Below are 21,750 nucleotides of genomic sequence, written 5' to 3' on the forward strand. Positions count from 1 at the left end.
TCAATAGATAATTTATGCATAAGTTATTTTTCTCCAAGTGTTTCCTGTGGTAAGGAGTTCAACTCATCTCCTACATATATTTAATGCTTATGCATGGCTGGGATGCTGAGGGTTACTCCTGTTTCGGACTCAGAGTGCTGAGATATTGCAGTTTGGATGTTACATCTACTTTCTATTTGTCAGTGTCATGCTTCTTTAGGACTAACGAAGAGCAATGAACACGTGAAGCTATCTTAAACACTGTAATGTCATGAACATATAATAAACATGCTTTTTCGTTAACCTGTTCAGTTTTCATCTGTTCACATACTCTTCTAGTTTATTTACATTAACTTGGAAAATAAACTGATTTCTAGCCTTTGCTAAGTGAGTTCCCTTTAGTTTTTTTTTTCTTGTGTCTTACTATACAACTTACCTTTTGCAGTTTGAAGGTTAGGGTTTATGCAAGCTATTTAATGTATTTGAATCTCAAATGTCAATGCTTTCAAATAATTATTTCTGGCTTAGTGTTTTTTATTCATGCTCAAAACTTGTATAGGATGCCAAGATGAACCAAGGTTAGATACTTAAGACTTTACAACACCCATGTTTCTCAGCCAACTGTTCACAATCAACATTGCTTGGGATAAAGAGAGCTATAGTTCAATGGAAGCAGACAAATCAATCCAACTTACTATATAGATAATTATGGTTTAAGTACCAAGCTAACATTGATTGATATTATATTAATAATATTGGCAGAGAGGCACCACAGTTCTCTTGTAACGATTAACGATACAAGGCAAATGTTTTTAAAGCATGGTTTTTTTTTTTTCCCCGAGAGATTTTGGTCCATATGGACAAGATGGCATCACGTAGTTGCTGCAGATTTGTCGGCTGCACATCCATGATGTTCCACCATATCACAAAGGTGCTCTATTGGAATGAGATCTGATGATTGTGGAGGCCATTGGAGTACAGTGAACTCATTGTCATGTTCAAGAAACTGGTTTTAGATGAGGATGAACTGTGACATGCTGCAATATCCTGCTGGATGTAGCCGTCAGATGTACATTGTGGTCATAAATGGATGGACATGGTAAGCAACAATACTCAAGTTACTAAGAGGCCCAAAGTGTGCCAAGAATATATCCCCTATACCATTACACCACCAGCAGCCTAAACCATTGATACATGGCAGGATGGATCCATGCTTTCATGCTGCTCACGCCAAAGTCTGCTGTTTGAATGCCGCAGCTGGAATAGAGACTCATCAGACCAGGCAACGTTCTTCGCGTTCAGAGATGGCATTCTGCATACCTTGGTAACGAGTGGTTATTTGAGTTACTGTTGTCATCTCGAACCAGTCTGCTTATTCTCCTCAGCCTGACCTCTGACATCAATAAGGCATTTTCGTCCAAATGACTGCTGCTTCACTACACTACACTTCTCTCTTTTTCGGACCATTATCTGTAAACCCTAGAGATGGTTGTGCGTGAAAACCCCAGTAGATCAGCAGTTATTCAAATACTCAGACCAGCGTGTCTGGCACCAACAACCATGCCACATTCTAAGTCACTTAAATCCCCTTTCCGATGCTCTGTTTGAACTTCAGCAAGCTGTGTTGACCAGGCATGCATTGAGTTGCTGCCATGTGATTGGCTGATTGAACAGGTGTACCTAATAAAGTGGCCAGTGAATGTACAGTATATACTCATATATTGCCAAGCCACTTTTCAAATGTTTGATTTGTCCAGTAAGAATGGCATTCTAGCATAGACTGGTTGCAGTGGCTCTAGTAACCTCATTTATTTCACAGGAGAGAGAACATTCAAATTTAGTTTTGTAAATTTAGTTTGCAGCAGTATTTTGTGTGTGTGTAGATTTTGCACCTCAAAAATAAATGTTCTGGACAGGCTCCAACAATTATGTTACATCCAATCCCCAAGCAACCACCCAGAGCTCTGAATATTGGGGTTTCCTTCACTTCTGGTTTCCTAATAAAAGGGTTACTGTTACTGGACACAGAGGAAGGTGACCAGATGAGTTTCAGCTGGGTTTTCAACAATGCTAAATCTACGTGAGTAAAACATGTCGGGCTACGACACTGATAAAGAATGTATTATAATATATCCAGTTGCATCTTAAATATTCTTTATTTTTTCAGTTCTGCACATTGCGCTTTTACATATTACATCCAAACATTTAGCAAATGGATGTCTAATTGTTGTAAATTTCTATATTATTTTCATTGTCATTTTGTACAAAATTACAACATTAATTTTGATGCTAACGGGTGTGCGCATTAATGTGTATAAACATTAACCAAAGGTAAAATGGAAAGAGAAAAATTTGGTGGAGTCTTGAAAGAAAAACATTACAAGCCCAAAAGTTAAATCAACAAGTTGTGTAGTTAATCCTCTTCCCATAAGAAAACCGAATTAAGTAGGTGAAGTAGAGAAAGTGGGAAAATTATGGTAAATTTTAAATAAAGGGCCCAAATCAAGATATTTCAAAGACAGAAAAGGCGCAGTAGTCATTTTGATTGTTTCAGTGAAAGACAGAACTAGTTTATTTTAATTTGCCCCCGCTGTTGCCAACCAGGTGCTACAAAGAGGATTCCTGTGATCATGTAAGAGGCAGTATTTGTTAAATTTCTCTTTTAGATACTGTCTGAATTGTTGTCGGTTGCTGTAAAAAGACTTGTTGCTTGCCAGAAATGTCTGTATTTCATCTTGAGAAAGCCCATCTTCCTCTTCTGATGTACATTCTGATTCATCCTGCAATGTACCAAAGATATTTTAGTTTGCCTTGTGTATGTAAACCTTTGAAACATAGTTGCGGCCAACCCTAAGTCTTCCCCTGTTTTAGGATAGTCTAGATTCCAATGCAGGTTCGGAAACTTTCTTTTAAAAAAAATTGTACAACTACTATAGACAAGAAATACAATCATCAAGGCTGTAGCCGTGTCCGCTTAAAATATTCATCTTTACATCTTTTATAACAAATAGACTTTTTATAAGCTAACTTTAGCTTGTACACTTCTGTTTTCTATAAATTAAACAGTTTTTCAGATATTTGCTTTAAAGATAACAAATGGTGAGAATAAACCATGCATCATGAAAACAGGCAGTTAAATTTGGCTGCTCCCATAGTATACATATGGAAAGGTGTTACTTAAACTAGAAATCGAGACATAAAAACATACCAGAAGCTCTTTTAAACTCTTGGTTTCTTTTCTTCCATCAAATGTATATAAGAGTTCTACTGAGCCTGTGCACTTTAGCAATTCATTTCTGTGATCTACCCATGTCTGTCCAGTGCTTTCTGTGGCAGTACAGCAGCTATCGACCTTGCCATCTTTGGTCTGTTCACTGTGTGCAATGCCTGAGGTCTCTCTGTTACACGTTGGTTGCTTTGAAATCTATATACCAAAATAAATAAAAAAAATAAAACATTAAGCATGAAACCAGAAAACAAACAGCTACACATATTATATTCATATCAAAAGAACATAACTGCTTGAGATTAGAAGGTGTATTCACCAGCCAGCATTATTTTGAAGTAGTATGAACACCAGTCTTGGTGTATGGGATTTATTACAGCGTATAGGATTAAAATTTTACATTTTATGGGTCCAAGTTAAAAAAAGATAATATGGAATAGTGTTTATCAAGACTGAAGGATGTCCCCTCAGTAGTACCTTCAATACTACATGGCTCTCAAGACATGAGGATTGTAGATTCAAAACAGATGGAGAGCTACTAGTTGGCTCACTCGAGTTTAGTACTGTATTTGTTTGATTAAAAGACTACCCTTGGAAATTTGAATATTAATTTAGAAAAAAGAAAAACCCTGAATATAAGACTACCCTATAGGACAAAAAGTTACTAGTAAATATCAATTCACATGTAAACCATTTTTTCCATATTTAATAAAAACTATGACTGAGAAAAAAGGCATTTCCTGTTTTTATTTGCCATCCTGAACTCCAGTTATGCACATCTGCTCCCCAGCTTGCCTTGCCACTCTGCACCCCAGATAAGCCTTATACCCCACCCCATATACGCCAGTCTGCCCCCACAGAAATGTCTTATGCTCTCCCCCCCTATATGCCACTATGCACCGCCCCTCAGGGCTTCCAATGCATGCCTAGACTTGCCCCCCGTGCTCCAGACTCCTGGTGTCTAGTCGGGCAGCGGGTGGTCGTCTGTGCAATGCACGTCCCCAACCTCCGCTTCTCCTTTGCACTTCTGCCGGGGCTTCTATTAACAGAGCACAGGAAGGCCCTGTCACGCCAGCCCTCCATCATAGAAGCCCCGGCGGAAGTGCCGGGCAGAAGTAGAGGTTGTCCGCACGCGTCGCAGAGAGGTTCACCGGCTGCCAGAGAGGAGGACCCAGGTCCCTTGCAGCACTCTATTTTTTATTATTATAAAGACAACCTTGAATAAAAGACGAGGGGTATTTTTCAGAGCATTTGGGAATTTGCAGAATTGTCTTAAGTTTACCCAATGCATTGTTAAAATTTCCCCAATGTTTCAACAAATTATGCACATCTAGCTTATATTTTTGTAATTTGTATTTTCATGTTAATGCACCACTGACGACTTAGTTATTCCAAAAAGTACAAAACACAAAATAAAACTAAATAGGTATTAAAAAAGGAACCGTCAAGAAAAATAAAAGTCTATAGTTTACTGGTCATGCCACTTACATTTTCACTTTCACATTTAAAAGGTTTGCTTTTTTTCTTCTTTTTCTTGTTTTTTCCCTTCAGGTTATCTCCTGCTGAATTGGCCCAACATTCTACGCAACTGTCACCTTCTTCCTCCTTGTCACAATTAACACAGGAGTCCTCCCCTATAAAAAGACAAGAAACAAAAATTAACAAAAAAAGTCAAGAGGCACTATTGTCTTGGATAACACACTTAAATATTAAACAGTACATACCAGCTTCATCATGGTTACAAATGCCTTCAGTGCAGGCCACATCTGAACCTTCCCGAGAGCCTGGTTCACTGCCCTCCATGCTAGATGAATAGCCACAATCACTACCGTTTGAATGAGGCGTTAACCCTGATATATAAAAAGAAAACACTATAGTTAGTAATAATAATAGCGATGATGATAATATTAATTTGGTTAGTGTATACAAAAAGTCATTCATTAAAGTGCCAGTAAGTAGATGGACTGCTATTAAACATGCATTACACATTCCCCTGAAAGCAACATTGATTATATATAAAAAATATATGGTCTTGGATAAATTAAATATTCAGACATAACTTTATAAAAACAAATTTAAAAAATAATTTTAATTCATGTTGAATTTTAATAAAGAGCACTTTGTCAAAAATAGTCAGAAGAAAGACTCATCAGAAAAATTGCCATGAGACTTACGAAGTGCACATTTCACCTATATATTTCTGTATCTAATACAAAAAGTACTGAAATGGGACTACTACTGGTGAGAAACTAGCAAGCACACGCCGACAGTGTCACTTATTTTTAAGTTTAATCGGTTGAAACATACAGGGCCGGCCCGACAATGGAGCCGAGTGGGGCAACCGCTCCAGGCGGCACTTTTGAAGGGGCGGCACTTTTTTTTTTTTAAGCCGAGAGAGAGAGGGGGCCGAGTGGTTTTATCTTACCAAGTTGTCAGTACCCGCTCGGCACCCCTCTCTCTCTCTCTCTCTCTCCTCTGCGAGCCCTCTACCTCGGTCTCGGTGCCGGCTTGTAATGTCGAGCGCCGGAAGATTACGTCATTTCCGGCGCTCAGCATTACAAGCCGGCACCGAGACCGAGCAGGGAGACTCACCGCAGGACTGCTGAAAGGTAAGTACGGGGGGGGGGCGACATTTTAAACTTCGCCCCAGGCGGCATTTTGTCTTGGGCCGGCCCTGGAAACATACTTACCCTTTTTCATTTTTGGTGAAGCCAGATGATCACCCCCACTTGGACAAGTACAAGAAGAACTTTCGTTTGTTACAATAACCTCCACACAAGTACCATTGTCTTCAGGTGTGTTGCAGTTCTTGCACCCATTTTCCATAAAAGCAAATGGTTCCTTAAAAAAAGCATACATTGGGGGAAAACCCTAAATGGTCAGTATCTACAATGAAATTACAAAACTTAATTTTGATGCAAAACATTGGTATCCTGAGTGCCTAGAAATTTTATTTTGCTAGATCAACCTGCACTTTTATTTGGAATATCAAAAAGGACAGCATGTAAATGCATTTCATGAATCCATCTGTACAAGTATATAACCAATACAACCCCCCCCCCCACACAAGGTGTGCTATTCTTTTCTTCTTATATTTCATGATTTTGAATTACTGCTTCCACTGGCAGCCTCAAATATATACCTTACTGTAATGCAGGGCTCGACAAATCCCAGGCACCAGACTGCTATGGCAAATAGAAATAACTTTCTGGTGTATGGAAGGTGTACCTGGTACTGGTTTACCAGGCCTGGCCAGGACCCGCTTGTCTATACTGGAACGCTAAAGCAGTCGCCCGCGTTACCCGACCCCGGGAAGCAGGTGTGGACAGCTTGCACGCAGTGCAGACAGGTAAGAGGAAGAAAGATGGACAGGGGAGTATATGTGTGTAGTGACAGATTCAGTGTTTGTGAATATATGTATAGAATCAGTGTGTTAGTTACCATATGGCACTATACATACTCACACACACCAATTGAAATTATTCATACACAAAGCCAGTGTGTGTTAGTGTATGCATTTGTTTGCACGCGCACATACACAATACCCTTAACTCTAGGGTAACCAAAATGTCTTTTTAAAGCTAGAATATTTTTGCCAAGACTGTCTATTATGACAATCTTGTTTAATGTAAACTAATACTATTGACCTGTTTGATACTTGTTTCTTTTCCCAGGAGTAGGGGCATCTCCCTGCTAATCCATTACTTTCCATGCTTTGGTTGAATCTTACGTTTTGTGGAATGGTGACAGCCATTTCTGTGGTTTCTGGAGATACTGGATTGTCACAGGCACACTTGTTTTTTCTCCTGTTTTTCTTCTTTTGTCTTTTCTTTTCTTGTTTCAGTTCTTGGACTCTTTCTTCTTCCAAGAACTCCTCACAGAGCTGCTCCAAACGACTGATGCCTTGTACTTTTTCAACAGTCATCTATGTAACAGAGTTAATAATTCAGTGTGAAAAACAAAGGTTATACAAAAGGTCATAACTATTAAAGTCCTGGCATGCTATCTTTTCGATTGACATATAGAGCTCCAACACGAAACATCTTCAGTCAACAAAGGATGAATAAAAACGGTATATTGTTTATCCTCACCTGTTGTCTCTGTAAATCAAATTGTTATGTAATACACTACTTGTTATGTCCTGTCCACCTATCGTACAGCGCTATGGAATTTGATGGCACTATATAAAACAATAAATAAATTCCTCTGGCACCTATGACAGGAGAATCTTGCTAGGACAGGCATTTTAAAGAGACACAAATCAAGGATGTGAAAAAGTTTACGTTCACTGTTTAGCGACTACAAAGTGAAACTGGCAAGTCGGTATCTGTATCCCTAAAAATATTTAGGGCATAGTAAGATGTTGAGGTTTTAGTGGATGACTGATACAAGTATACTTTTTGAGGACCAGGACCCTGCCAGAAGGACTGAGTAGTCTAGAGAGATCCAGAGTCCGGACTCTGCTGAGATATCTTACCACCCCACTCCCAACACTGGCTGATCACAGAAATTGCTATCAGGAACTTAGGGATGCATTAACCCCTTCAGTCCCCTATGGACGTACCGGTACGTCCATAAAACGCATCTCAAGAATCCCCTACGGACGTACCGGTAGAGAGCACCGTGTATTTTTGTGCATTTGCAGTAGTGTCAAAAAGTGTCTACAATACCCACACAATACCCCTGAATACCTATTTTACCCCAATTAACCCTTCCCTCAGCGCAATCTAAAAAAATTCAAATTTTTGCTATTTTTTACTAAATTTCTCATCCTACATTTTCAGCTAATTATCTATGGTATCAAAAGAAAGCCACGTCTCTCCTTGAAAAAATAATATATGGCTTAGATGGGTACACTATTCACAGGAAAAGGGAATAATCACTGAACCGACATACCACAAAAATGGCAAAATTGCTCCGGGACTTGAGGTAACAAAAACCCCTGGGACTGAAGGAGTTAAAGTGAGAATACTAAACAACTCAAAATTTACAAATAAACATTTGTAACATTCCAAAAAAAATAAATAAATAAAAATCAGTGAACAACATAGCCACCCTTCTTTTCAATAACAGCCTTCCATTCATGCAGTCTGTCAGTTCCTTGATCTGCTGACGATCAACTTTTTGTGCAACAGCAACCACAGCCTCCCAGACAATGTTCAGAGATGCGTGCTGTTTTTCTTCAGCGTAAATCTACCGTTTAAGAAGGGCCCACAAGTTCTCAATGGGGTTTAGGTCAGGTGAGGAAGAGGGGCATGTCATTATTTTTCATCTTTAAGGCCTTTACTGGCTAGCCACGTGGTGGAGTACTTGCAATGGAGCATTGTCATGCAAAGAAATCACGGTCTTCTTGAAAGATGCAGACCTTTTCCTGCATCACCGCTTGAATAAAGTCTTCTCAAAACTGGCAGTAGGTTTGGGAGTTGAGTTTGAGTCCATCTTCACATTGAAAAGATCCAACTATCTCATCTTTGATAATACCAGCAGTACCCCTCCTCCACCTTGCTGGCATCTGAGACGAAGTGGAGCACTGTGCCCGTTACCGATCCAGCCACAGGCCCATCCACCTGGACTGTCAAGAGTCACTCTTATCTCAGCAGTCGATAAAGCCTTTAAAAAAAAAATCTTCAGATATTTCTTGTCCCAGTTTTGACCATTCAACTTGTGTGTCTTCTTCAGTGGTGGTCATGTTTCAGCCTTCCCTACCGTGGCCATGTCTCTGAGCACTTAACACCTTGTACTTCTGGACACTCCAGGTAGAGTGCAGTTCTGGAATATGACAGATATGACAAAGGGTTCCTGGTGGCTTCATGTTTGATTCTTCTCAAATCTCTGTCAGTTAATTTGCATCTTTTATTCTCAACAGTTGTCTTGCGACCCTGTTAACTATTTGCAACAAAATGTTTGATGGTTCTATGATCGCGCCCCAATATCTTAGCAATTTCAAAAGCGCTGTATCCGTCTGAAAGACTTTTTACAATTTTTGACTTTTCAGGGTCAGCTAAATCTCTTTCTCGGCCCATTTTGCCTGAGAAAATGAAGCTGCCTAATAATTATGCACACCTTGACATAGGGTGTTCATCTCCTTAGGCCACACCCTTCCTCATTACACAAACACACATCACCTTATATGCATAAATCCAATAAACCAAAAATTCAGGTTTATACAGCTAGGGAGTTGGAAAACATGCATGAAAATGATATGGTCAAAATACTGCAGGACGATGCTAATAATGTTATTTACCTCAAAACTTTTGCGCAAGGCATCAACCCCAAGGTAGAAGAGCATCTGCCATGTTTGCTCCTCTGCTCGCAGTTTCTGCCAAATACGATGCAGTCTTTCATAGAGGTGAATGCCTAGGCACGTTAAAACTTCTTCTTGAGCAATGTCTATTGTCTTGGCATGCCGTTCCCTACGTCTAAATAGAAAGGAAAAGGTAGGGAATTATTTCCGATGAATAGTTTTGTATTATGAATTTTAATAAGCTGCTTTTAAAATAAAATAAAACATTAAAAAGTACATAAAAAATGCCAACAGGCCTGGTTTACATTATTTTTTACATGCCAGTATGTCTCCTTTTCCCACTCTTACTATTTTGGCCTAAACTAATCAATAGCAACTTAATATGATTGAATAATCATGCAAATTATTAGAAAAGTTAATATCGTTTTCTACATGATATACACATTAAATACAAGCGTATTAAGGATTTTAATCTATAAACTATTACATGGGTTTATTTAACATAGTATATGTATAGAACTCTAAAATGCAGGATTCGTGAAACCTACAAGAACCACATAAAATATTATTGTTTACAAGTTATGCAAATGGTGGCTTATTTCAGGTTTACAGGTGATGAGCAAAGACCAATGCAGCTCAACAAACAACTCTAAAAGCATGGCACAATGAAATCAGGTTCCACATAATATATAGTGTACATACATATATACACACACAAATATATAAATCCAAAAGTTTATATTACAACGATCAGAAAATAAGAAAAGTGCTAGAAAGCCCACTCTAGCAAGTTACATACTCATACCCTCCGGCAAACTCTGGCTCAGCTCGACCCAAAAGATGTGCAATAAAGTCTGTCTCACAACACACATGAATATGGCGTTCATGTGGACAGCAGCGAAGACCTTCATACAGTGCAGCACAGTAGCCCTTTTCTTTACTACAATCCAGCTCCCCGATTAAAATGTTGTATGCCCGAAGCACTTTATTTTTGCAGTCTGTACAAAACCTTGAATAGAGGAAAGAAGAAATTGGTTTTTTAACAATGTCTCACATTTATGAATGATTTCAAAAGAAAACATGAAAATTGCTCTGGCCCTGTATCATTAACCCCGTAATGACAAAGCCTGTACATGTACAGGCTCAAAATGCATTGTTTTCAATGGGTTTAGGGACCGCCCATTGTCCTCAAGGAGTTAAAAAATATTCTTGTTTAAACAGGTGAAACACCTTTATCTCACTGATCTTAAAACCTACCTGTGCTTTCGAAGATAATTTTCTAGGGTTTCCAAAAGACAACTTGAATCAATTAAAACAACTTCGTCCCTGCATTCTTGGGACATGACCTCCCAAATGTCCATCCAGTTACCCCTGTAAGAAGAATGAATTGTAAAATTATGAATCATGGTTTTATATATGTTAGTGAATATTATGTAACAATTTTTTTATTTATTATATATATATATATTTTGCAATTTACATTGACCTGGATGCCTATATTGTGTTTAACTTTCTTTCCGTGTATGTGTGTAATATATATATATAATTTTCTTACTGTTTTTCTATTATGTTTTGGGTTTTGTTGCATATACATTTCACAATATGATGGACGGTTTGCATATCCCTTTATATTTGCATTTGGATTATGGTTCTGATGGTATATTTTTTTTATCAAGCACTGTTTGTAAACAGTCAAAGTTGTGCTTGCACCCTCTAATTCCTATTTCGAGATGTCTTGTGACATCACATCACAAGTCATCATGGTGGATGCCATTAACATGATCACAAGTAACAGCGGAGGCAATTAGTTGCTTATTCTGCAAGATTATATGAAGATGGATGATTGATAGCTAAGCTTAGATCATCTTTGAGAAAGGCATTGTGCCAAAACATTGAGTGATCTCCACTGAACAGCTTTCCTGTAACTGCTTATTTTTCTGTTTCTTTGATATTTGGTACTTTGTCATTTTGTGCCAAGGTCAATTACAATGTATTATTTACTCAAACAGTTTATGTGGCATCTTTGAACTTATTGAAAGCATCACTTCTTTCTGCAGTAGAACAAGTATGGTTAATATATGTGCTTACCGTTACTCTAATGGGGCTACAATTTTATTAGGTCTCCAAAATCTCAAGGCTTCACGGAAAATGCAAAAATCATAGATATTAGATATTAATACTGGTTTAAAGAAACATTTAAAGCTAAACAAACCTCTGTTCCCTAAATCAGCCTACTTGTGCCATTTCTGCCCCTGAACACTAACTTACTCACTACTTACTCTAGTCATTCAATCACCCCCTAACTAACATTTATTCACTCATCCATTCACTCTCCTGCAGCCCCTTACCTCTCTTGCAGATTTCACTGGTCCGGGGCCGGCCAAGCATCACTGGAGGGGCGTGCAGACGTCTATGCAGCCCAACTTACTGCTGTGGCGCCCACAGAGAGGAAACTCTATTCCCACCCACGTTCCTGCTCTCCCTGCGTGGGAAGTTTCCTCATACAGTGCGCGGGCACTACAGCAGTAAGCTGCGTGTTTGCGTTAGGCGGCCGTTAGGCCACCGGGCAGCCCCTTGAGTGGCACCCAGGGCGGACAGCCCCCTCCCCCTTTAGGTACGCTACTGCTTGGGGTGGCAAAGCTCCGCCTCTTCAAAAGTGCTGCCTGGGGCAACTGCCCCACTCTGCTCCATAGCAGGGCTGGCCCAGACGCTTTTCTTTTGTTGGACCACCTCACAAGAGTTGCAATTTTGGAGACGCTCTGACCCAGTTGTCTAGCCATCACAATTCGGCCCTTTTAATTCACTCCTTATGTTTTTCCAGCTTCTAACACATCAACTTTGAGGACGAAATGTTCACTTGCTGCCTAATAAATCCCATCCACTGACAGGTGCCATGAGACGATTATCAGTGTTATTCACTTCATCTGCCAGTGGTCATACTGTGACCTATGTATATGTGCATTATGCTTTCATGCATAATTAACATCAATGCAAGGTGGACCATGTATTGCGTAGCAATGGTGTTTCCAGAAGGTAAAGAACTATCTTACCTAAACAAAGTGTGGATCTTTAACCGACAGTCTACCCCACAGGAAGGTTTATGAAAATATGACTCTAGTGGTCTTTTAATTTACTGAACAACTAGCTTGCATTTCACACACTCCCTGCCTTGCCTTCCTTCCCCTGGTAATAATGCAAGTGCTGTGCATTTGTGCTTGTGTAGATACTTGGTGTTCTACTTCACTGCCATGTGGAGACAAGCTGGCTATAACTGACTAACAATTTGATTAATGAACATAAAATTGTCATAACTGCCCCATTAAGAGCTATTTTGAATTATGGCAAATCATTTTTATAAACCCGTCATATATGTTCTAGGAAATTGTTTTCTCTAATACAATACATACCCCAAAGGCTTTGGTTTGTGTGTATCCAGAGAATGTAGTTGACACCTCTTGTTCTTCTTGCTTTTTGGAATTGCATCTATCATATTACTCAGCTTAGTCCTGGGAAAAAAAACGAAATATTTTTTAGGGAACAATAAGGTTCCATGCTAAAGGTTACCTGAACAAATTTAAAATAGAAACTTACCCACGCACATAAAACAGAGTGTACAATTTTGTTGCATCGGTCATACAACTGTGTGACAATGTGAGGACTCCCTTAGCACCCACTGAAAGTGGGTCTAGGGCTGGGTTTCCAGATTCCACAAGCTGGGTGAAAAGGCGTTCCACACTTCGTCTGCAGCCAACACATGGAACCAGCTGAGAAAGAGCATTGAAAACCTCGCGTGATGTCACCATCATGGCAATCGTCAGATCTTGCTCCTTCAACATGCTGTGGCGCTACAAGTATGGAAATAAAACAATTACAATCAAAAATATTAGACTCCTCTAACTGTATAATCAAGAATTGTGTTCGCTATAATGATGTTTAAACACTGAGTTTTTATATCAAGCCCTTAATGACAAGACTGTTTCTTACTCGTAGAACATTGTGCCCCTACACATATTATATATTGTTTTTTTCAGGACAAAACGGGCTTTCTTTAGATACCATTATTTTTATCATATCTAATTTACTATATATATAAAAAAAGTGCTTTTTTGTTGTACTTTTTCTCACTTTAAAAAAAAAAAAAAAAAAAAAACTTTTACTCTTCTGCAAAAACTAATGAAAACACTAAATAGATTCTACTATTTGTCCTAAGTTTAGAAATAACCAACATTTTTATGATTTTTTGCTTTTTTCTGCACGTTACGGGGCGATAAGTACCAGTAACGTTTTTCTATTTCAAAACCATTTTTTCCCCAAATCTGGTCATTCTGTCCCATGTGCTATTTCGGGTATGTTTGAAGCCGGCAAATGAAATTTACCCCCATCAAAACATATATTTTTGAAAACTAGACACTCCAAGGTATTTCCATGCACTAATTCTACCACCACAACTTCATGGTAGTAAAAAAAAAAATTGTATATTCCCCCCCCCCCACGTTGTACTCCAGGTATACATTGTCCGCTCCTGGTATATGTCACTGCCAAAGAACACCCCAATATGTGTTCAGTAACATCTCCTGAGCGCAGTGATAGCCCACCATGCATGGGTTAGGTTATTTAGGAGGTAAAAGGCCACCCTTTGTGAGGTGTGTATTTTTTGCCATTTAGACATCTGGTCACTCTGTGCCCACGTCCCATATTTGGGACTTCTTTGAAGCCGGCCAATTCAATTTACCCCATCAAATCATACATTTTTTTAAACTAGGCACCCTATGGGCATTTATAACGCCAATATTTAACTCTTTCAATGCGGGAACTTTTGTGAAGATATAGAATTGCAGGACTTGCTTATAAACAACATGTATCCATCTATCTATATATACACATACACTTTTTTGGGGGACAGTGGGGAAATATTTTTACATGTTAGCATATTTTTTAAAAAAAAACATGGTTGGATGAGTTCTGTGTGGAGCAATCTGAGTGACCTGCAAAGAGCCCTCACTTTAACCCCACTGAAGACCTTTGGGATTAATTGGAACAGAGATTGTGAGCCAGCCTTCTCATGCCCGACCACACAAATGCCCTTTTGGATGAACGGGCACAAATTCCTAGAGATACACCTCAAAATCTTGCTCAAAACTAATGCTCATGATTTTTCAATAGGTCGTCCAAGAAACTCATATAGTGGTGATGGTCATATATATCTCTCATAGGTACAGTAAACACAAAATAGGAAATTCATGTTAAACAATTAATCACAAATATATTTGTTTAAAATGCTCTTTTTGTGAAAGGATAAAAAAAGACCACCACATTGTATTTCTTTCTGTTGTGCTCAGTGTTTTTTGTAAACATAGAGATCACCTCCTTGCACGTGACATACGTAATGCATACACTCATCCACTATAAACAGTTTAAAGTCTTACCTGAATAAATTGCTTGAGTTGTAATGTGTCTATTTGCTGTTTGTCAAGGCTTAACATGTTATCTGAAAATTCCATCACCATCTAAACAAATTTTAAAGAGAAAGAAAAATAAAAATTAAACACGCATTACAGCTATACTGCCGTAAATAATAATATATCTAATATATAATATTAATTCTACCTGGGCATAAAACAGAGTGCTTTATACAGCAACGTAGGTTAGCATGGACAAAAACCTGCCTTTACCGCAATTTGTTCAAATTAAGTTGCTTTATGAACAGACCTGGAGGTTGGCGTTGTTGGTTATGTGATATTATGAAGAATTCCTCTGCTCAAACACCACACTGACCTGATTACTTTTGGCAATGCTAACTCCACACACTTACATTAGTCCAAGTATACGGCTTGGTGATTAATAAAGACTCATTCCATTGTTTACTACAGGAGTCTGTGTGCTTGCCGGGCAAAAACCTAAATACTTAATATAATAATTAATTAAATAGAATTTAATCTGATAACAGTAATAAAAAAACATTTGGATGTTCCTCTTTAAAGCGGTAACAAAACAAAAAAACAATTAATATACGTTTTTTGTCAAGGTATTTTTTAAAAAGCTGTTCTTAAAGATGAAATATCTTGATGAGCATTAGCGTGCTGTACACAGTAACAGATTAGCAGAGAAAATGTGGTTTTATTTCATTTAAGTCCAACAAACTTCCTTTAACTGGGTGATATAGCCCTATGCAAGCAGTGCTTTATATTAGTAATAAAACAAAGTAATAAAACAATAATAAAAAAAAATTAAAAAATGATGTCCGCTCCCTTACAATTTACCACAAATATGACAAGGAAGGAACCATGAAAAACAAACCAATTCCGGTGCAAACTCCATAGTGGAATGCTTACGCAGATTGCTTCACATTATACTACTTTAAAAGTAGCATCTGCATGTGAAGATATACACTATGTAGAGAATGTTCGCCACTGTTTTTAACGTTGGAAGAATTTTCAGCTAGTTTATAATCTTACCAGATGCATTATTTTATGTTGTAATGAATGTAAATAAGCTGTATTCATTGGTCAGAGTTGTCCAGGACTGGTTTTAGGCCTCACCCATAGACTTTCTACTAAAAAAAAGGAGTTTTCTCAAACAGGTTGTGCAACTTTCTCATACCGGTTTATGTGGTAAAGCATAGTCTACACAGAGCTGTAACTAGGCAAATGGTACTTATTCCATCTACACTTTCTGACTTGCCTTCCAAGAGCTCTAAAACGACCTACTGTTACATTGAAAGTGTCGGCAAACCACTAGTTCCTCGCTGAAGGATATCTCTTACAAGAGAAAAGTAAATTCATATTGAATCAAAACTTTTTGAAAACGACGGGATGCAGCGAAATGAAAATTCTGAACCAAATTTTCAGGATTCACTTGGCTGGAACCGAAAATGCCCCCCCTCCCCTAAAAAAATAACTCACCAAAATGGGACAAAAAAAAATGCAGCAACAATATTAATATATATGATTGTTAACACTACAGCAATAACACTGCTATCATGCTCAGGCAATCAGTACATGCTAGAACCTGGGCATGATAGGAGTGTGATTTCAATAATAATATTACTTATATGATGTTAGCAGCAACTCCTATCATGCAAAGTCAGCCAGTATATGTTGGAATCTATGTATGCCTAGGCATGATTGCTGTTAATCATATAAATACTTTTTATTGCATTTTTTTTGTCCAATTTTCGTGTTACTTACTTTTAATAAAAATGGTTAACACACAAAAAAAAAGTATTTGTTTATATATACATATATAATATAATGTCTAACAGCAATCACACTCCTATCATGCCCAGGCAGCCAGCACATGCTAGAACCTGGGCATGATAGGAGTGTGATTACAGTCTCCCTATGCCATACCATCCCCCCCCCCACACACACACACACATTTACAGATACATTCATTCCCTTAATCCCACATACTTGCTCATACACCCTCCCCCACCCCATTACCTGAACTGCAAGTCTCAAATTCGCAGACTACTGCAGGGGCCCTGCTGCTTCCTCTTGAACAACTTTTCTGGCCACGCCCCCAAGGGAAGGAGGAATGGAGCAGAGTCACGTGATGTGCATTCACATGACTCTGCTGGGTTCCTGCTTTTCCTGGCCGAGAGGCTGCTCGCACACTGTGCGATCAACGCGCAGGTAAGCAGCCCAGCCCACGTGGACGATTATTTTAGGCCGGTTTTTTTTCATTTCGGCATTTTGCCGACAATGCCTTTTGTGGCCGATATATTTCGGCCACCGATATGTCGGTGCATCCCTAGAAAACTTTTATTTAAATCTGTGCTATTAACTAAAATGAAATCACATTGTTGGGTGCAGGTAGTTTGAGTAGTGTATTTTCCCAAACCAAGGGAATGAATGAAACATGTCAACAAACTGACTTCACTGTGGCAATGTGACTGAGCAACCAGGCAAGTTCATCATGCAGCAAAGACTAAGCTTTCCCTGCATAAAGCATAATTGATGTAGGAAGATTGTAAAGTCATCTCACGTAATTTACTATATTTTAAAGGAAGGTAAAGTCAGGGCCGGCCCGACAATTGAGCCGAGTGGGGCAACCTTTTTTTTTTTTTTTTTTTTAAAGCGAAAGAGAGAGAGAAAGGGGCGCCGAGTGGTTTTCGCTTACCAAGCTGTCAGTACAGCGCCCCTCTCTCCTCTGCGGTGAGTCTCCCTGTTCGTTCTCGGTGCCAGCTTGTAATGCTGAGTGCTGGAAGATTACCTCATTTCCGGCGCTCAGCATTACAAGCCGGCACCGAGACCGAACAGGAGACTCGCCGCAGGACTGCTTTAAGGCAAGAACAAGGGGGGGGGGGGTGTAAGGGTAGATAATAGGGAGGGAGGAAGGGTAGATAACGGGGAGGGCGGCATTTTGTCTTGGGCCGGCCCTGGGTAAAGTCAACCCTTGCTTGAGAGGCTGACCAATGATGGCTCTTCATGATGCAGAAGTAAGCGAGCTAAAACATGAACAGGCTATCTGAGAGTAAATATTTTAATGGTTTACCATATTTTTATTTCTGGAAGTTAAGAATTGGAGTGTTTGTTACTTCCTTGGTCAGATACACTTGGATATTATTTCTGTATGGCAATTCACTTATAGAACACATCCACACCAAAGGAATCAGGTGGAGCTACCAAATGATCAATTGGCACAACAGTTTTAAGTAGTACCTTAGATGTGTATTCATTTTACAGGGATTTTTCCCGGGAAGCTGAAGAAGGATCAACATCATTGACCATTTCCCGCAAGAATGACTTTAAATTAACTATGCACAACTAACAGTCAGACAACCTCCCTAACGTCAGCCTTAGTAATATAGAATGAAATTGCCGATATGAAACATTCACCTCACCTGAAAGCGTCTATGTCCATGTATACATATCAGCATTACATCGAAAAGTCACCAACAGTATCACCTCTAACACAACGCATTGCAGGATTTGACAGGCACTGTTGTAACATTACAGGAGTGAGTCTAGAGTGTAAGCTCGTTTCTTTCAGTCGCATTATTATTATTTATTGTTTTATATAGCGCCATCAAATTCCGTAGCGCTGTGGGGTTATGTTATTTACTACTCATTTACTGTATTTACCTACACTACTGCAGAATATGATGGGGCTACATAAAAATAATAAGCTGCACAAACATTCACCATCAATCCATACAGCACTGAAGACATTACTCTGTTATTTCACGCACAGACATCTCAGAATCTCTGCTGGACAACCACCACTATGGATCAAGTCTCATCACTGTCAATGGACCCTGTATAAGAAGCCTGGCCAACCGCGATTGTTTATACCCATGAGCGTAAACGTTATTTACATAATTGGGACAACAACCATGCAAATCAAACTTACAGGATGTGACCACTGGTTTATTTATTTGCAGGTGGTCTAGTCAGTTTCATTTTGGCATTCTGCTTTGGCAGCAAGTGCAAGTATCATTTTATATTTTCAATCTTGGGAAAGGTGAAATTCCCACAAAATAAAGATGTTGTATTCTTCATTCTAATAATATAACAGAAAACCACCCTCAGAAGTGTGTTATATATATTATAAAATATATATATATATATTATATAGTCACTTAAGAGAAAATGGGACCTACAAAAACTCTTCACTTAATATATAGATGGGTCAAATAAAATGCATAAAACAAGGGTAATATTTGACCCATCTAGAAATTGAGTAACAATTAACACTGACAACAATGGCAGCCTTATGAGATAAAGTCAGGTTTTCGTCGATGCCACCCTACATAAATTGTATGCAGCACTGTATTTTATGCTCAAGGAGAAATATCTATATATTCCATGGACTTCCCCATCACTTTGACACTAAACTCATACCTGCCTCCAGTGATTTACTTTCAGTGCATAGAAGGTTACATGGCATGTGAATGTGTAGCAATACAAATAAATTCAGATTAAATATGTAAACATAAGATATGTTAAAATGGAAATGCATATGAAAAAAATACATACGCACTTGCTGAGAAGTAAATTAACAGACGTATATCGGTCTATGGTTACCCTACCAGCACCTTGTTGACATTTTGAACACAGTAATCAGCAAACCGATATACTCTCCTTCCTTTAAGCCTCCTCGCCGCGTAAATTTTATCCGTCGAGCAGGGCTGCTACGGGCCTGGTTGCAAGACCGAGGCGAAGGCCTTGCATTTCCAACCTGCCCTCTGATCGGGAAGCCTCTGTGCTGATCTGACGTCCCCTCCTCTTTCCTCATACGTTTTGGACATAGCACAACTTTGCACGGAGAAGCGAGCACTCACCGTCAGAGTATCGTCGATGTACAGAGGTATCTGCCTCATGTCGAAAGGAAATTCTTCCTCCCCGTCTCTGCAAACTGCTACTAGACGCGCCATATCTGCTCCTGCCACTTCTCTCAGCTTCTGCCTGAAACACAGCAGCGCACACAGTGTCGTAAACAGCAGGCAAATCCTCCACCCTCTGTCTTCTCCCACAGTCTAGAATTTCAGCCCGGCAGATTCCTTTCTAGCTCCTCGCCATATACGGACCTAGGAGAGCTGGTCAGACTTCACCAAATATAATCCGATTAAACATAGGTAACAACAGCATATCGTTATTTTTTTCAGTCCCTTAAACAGTGTAACATTTGTCACGTACTCACATACGAATCAGCAGCAGCAACCTAGTCGTAGCTTCGTTCTTGTTTTTTTTTTTATTTGAAAAACTTTATTAACGCCCTCTGGGACACAGACAGAAAGTTCCAGTACAGGCAACACATACTGGCATATCTGCACCGCGTCACTGCTTCTATACGTGATACGTAAACGCATAAAGTTTCTGAAAAAATAATTTTCTAATGCGTACTTACTTTCAGATATGAATAATAAATTGTGATAATTTATTCAACAGCCATTGACACAACCAGTAGGACCGTGCTCTCACCATCTACTCAGTCCCGTAGCAGATATAATCCTTTACTACGCAGCTGCACACATATGATTGATAGCAAGTGGATTTTAGGTCTGATTTTCATTCCCAGTCCACCTTGTTTAGGGCAAACTGTGCATTCCCTCACATGGTATAAAGGTAAAAAAAAACTTAACCCCTCATCAACTCCAAACCAAATAGTATAAACAATGAAAATTTAAGAAAAAAATCTGACCCTCAATAAATGATTTCAAGTCTGTAAACAAATTGCACACTAGCCCATGCAGGTGACAATAAATAATATAACAAAGTCTTAACACATAAAAAAGGGATTATCCCATAATTCTGCCAGTAATACAAAATATAGGAATATATAAAATGTAGTTTGTCTTTTTTATGACCACTACTCTCAACTGTCTCGATGTCATGACTGATGGGTATTGTAATCCTAAAATGCCCATCAGTCTAATTTTTCAATAAATATATTTAAATAACCAAGTATGTCCTTTTGTGTTTAATTTTGTTAAAAAATCTTATTTTGTAGAACAGGGTTTTAGAGGGGGGGGGGCTTGTGATGTTTAAATGTTCTTTTAACTTTGGTAACCATAGTAGCAAGCAGATGTTCATCTCACCTTTGCTTTGCTTAGAGAAGTTAATGATGAGTCTTTGACCGATCTGCAGCTTTCACATCTTCCCCAACACTGTAAGACTTTCTTTAGGATGGAGTAAGATGGCTGCCTGATGGCTCAAGAGCCAACTGGTAGCCTCTAATGTTTAGACTTATTTTTTTCCACGATAAATCCTATAGGAGTGCTTTATGTGCAAGTGCGACAGGTTCTTGTTAGACCCCATGTAACTCCTGGCAAGTTATGGCTGTAACTAGCTGGTGGTAAGAGTGCATGCTGAACTCATCCCCTGTAAGCTTAGGAACAGGGGTTGGAGAGGAGGCAAAAGCACAGGGGATTCATCTTGGACCAGACATTGTTCTTGCATGTATACAATATATCAGCTGACAGTATACTGTCTTTTCTGTTCTTTTAAACAAAACCTCCACTATAGTTGGATTGGATTTTTTATTGCTGTGACCAACACAGATTGGTCACATACCAATCAGCTGCAGCCTCACTTCCCCAGACAGAACATCAATGTTAAGTTTGAGGCATCCATCATTACAAATCATCCACTGCAAGAAGGTTCTATCAGTAAAGACTCTGCTGGGGCTCAGATGGTCAGCTACTGTGATTAGTGAATCACAGCAGATGTGAAACAAAAAGTATACCATGGATTCTGCGGTCTAGAAAGATATGGAGCTAAAGGTCTGTTTATTTGGCCACAGATGTAGAGCTAGCAGGCGTATAAGCATGATATCACCAGGGGTACCCTCTACATAA

The 21,750-nt window shown here is 39.0% G+C and overlaps 1 protein-coding gene across 2 annotated transcripts; it reads right to left on the reverse strand.

The window, feature by feature from the left end:
* Positions 1 to 2,116: 2,116 nt before the first annotated feature.
* Positions 2,117 to 19,893, reverse strand: GGNBP2 (gametogenetin binding protein 2). Of its 2 annotated transcripts, none has more exons than XM_053454296.1 (13): positions 19,735 to 19,893; positions 14,876 to 14,956; positions 13,041 to 13,294; positions 12,857 to 12,955; positions 10,707 to 10,820; positions 10,249 to 10,458; positions 9,450 to 9,624; positions 6,936 to 7,130; positions 5,896 to 6,046; positions 4,930 to 5,055; positions 4,694 to 4,839; positions 3,188 to 3,403; positions 2,117 to 2,759 (listed from the first exon to the last, which is right to left on the reverse strand). In XM_053454296.1, the coding sequence occupies exons 1-13, from the start codon at positions 19,825 to 19,827 to the stop codon at positions 2,556 to 2,558; spliced, it is 2,064 nt and encodes a 687-aa protein (XP_053310271.1). In that variant the 5' UTR covers positions 19,828 to 19,893; the 3' UTR covers positions 2,117 to 2,555. The 2 variants fall into 2 exon arrangements, with proteins under 2 accessions (XP_053310271.1, XP_053310270.1); XM_053454295.1 differs by having other exon boundaries at positions 10,255 to 10,458; positions 19,735 to 19,858.
* Between the last annotated feature and the right edge of the window lie 1,857 nt (positions 19,894 to 21,750).

The sequence above is a fragment of the Spea bombifrons genome, chromosome 2 (genome assembly GCF_027358695.1).
Source record: "Spea bombifrons isolate aSpeBom1 chromosome 2, aSpeBom1.2.pri, whole genome shotgun sequence".
NCBI lineage: Eukaryota > Metazoa > Chordata > Amphibia > Anura > Pelobatidae > Spea > Spea bombifrons.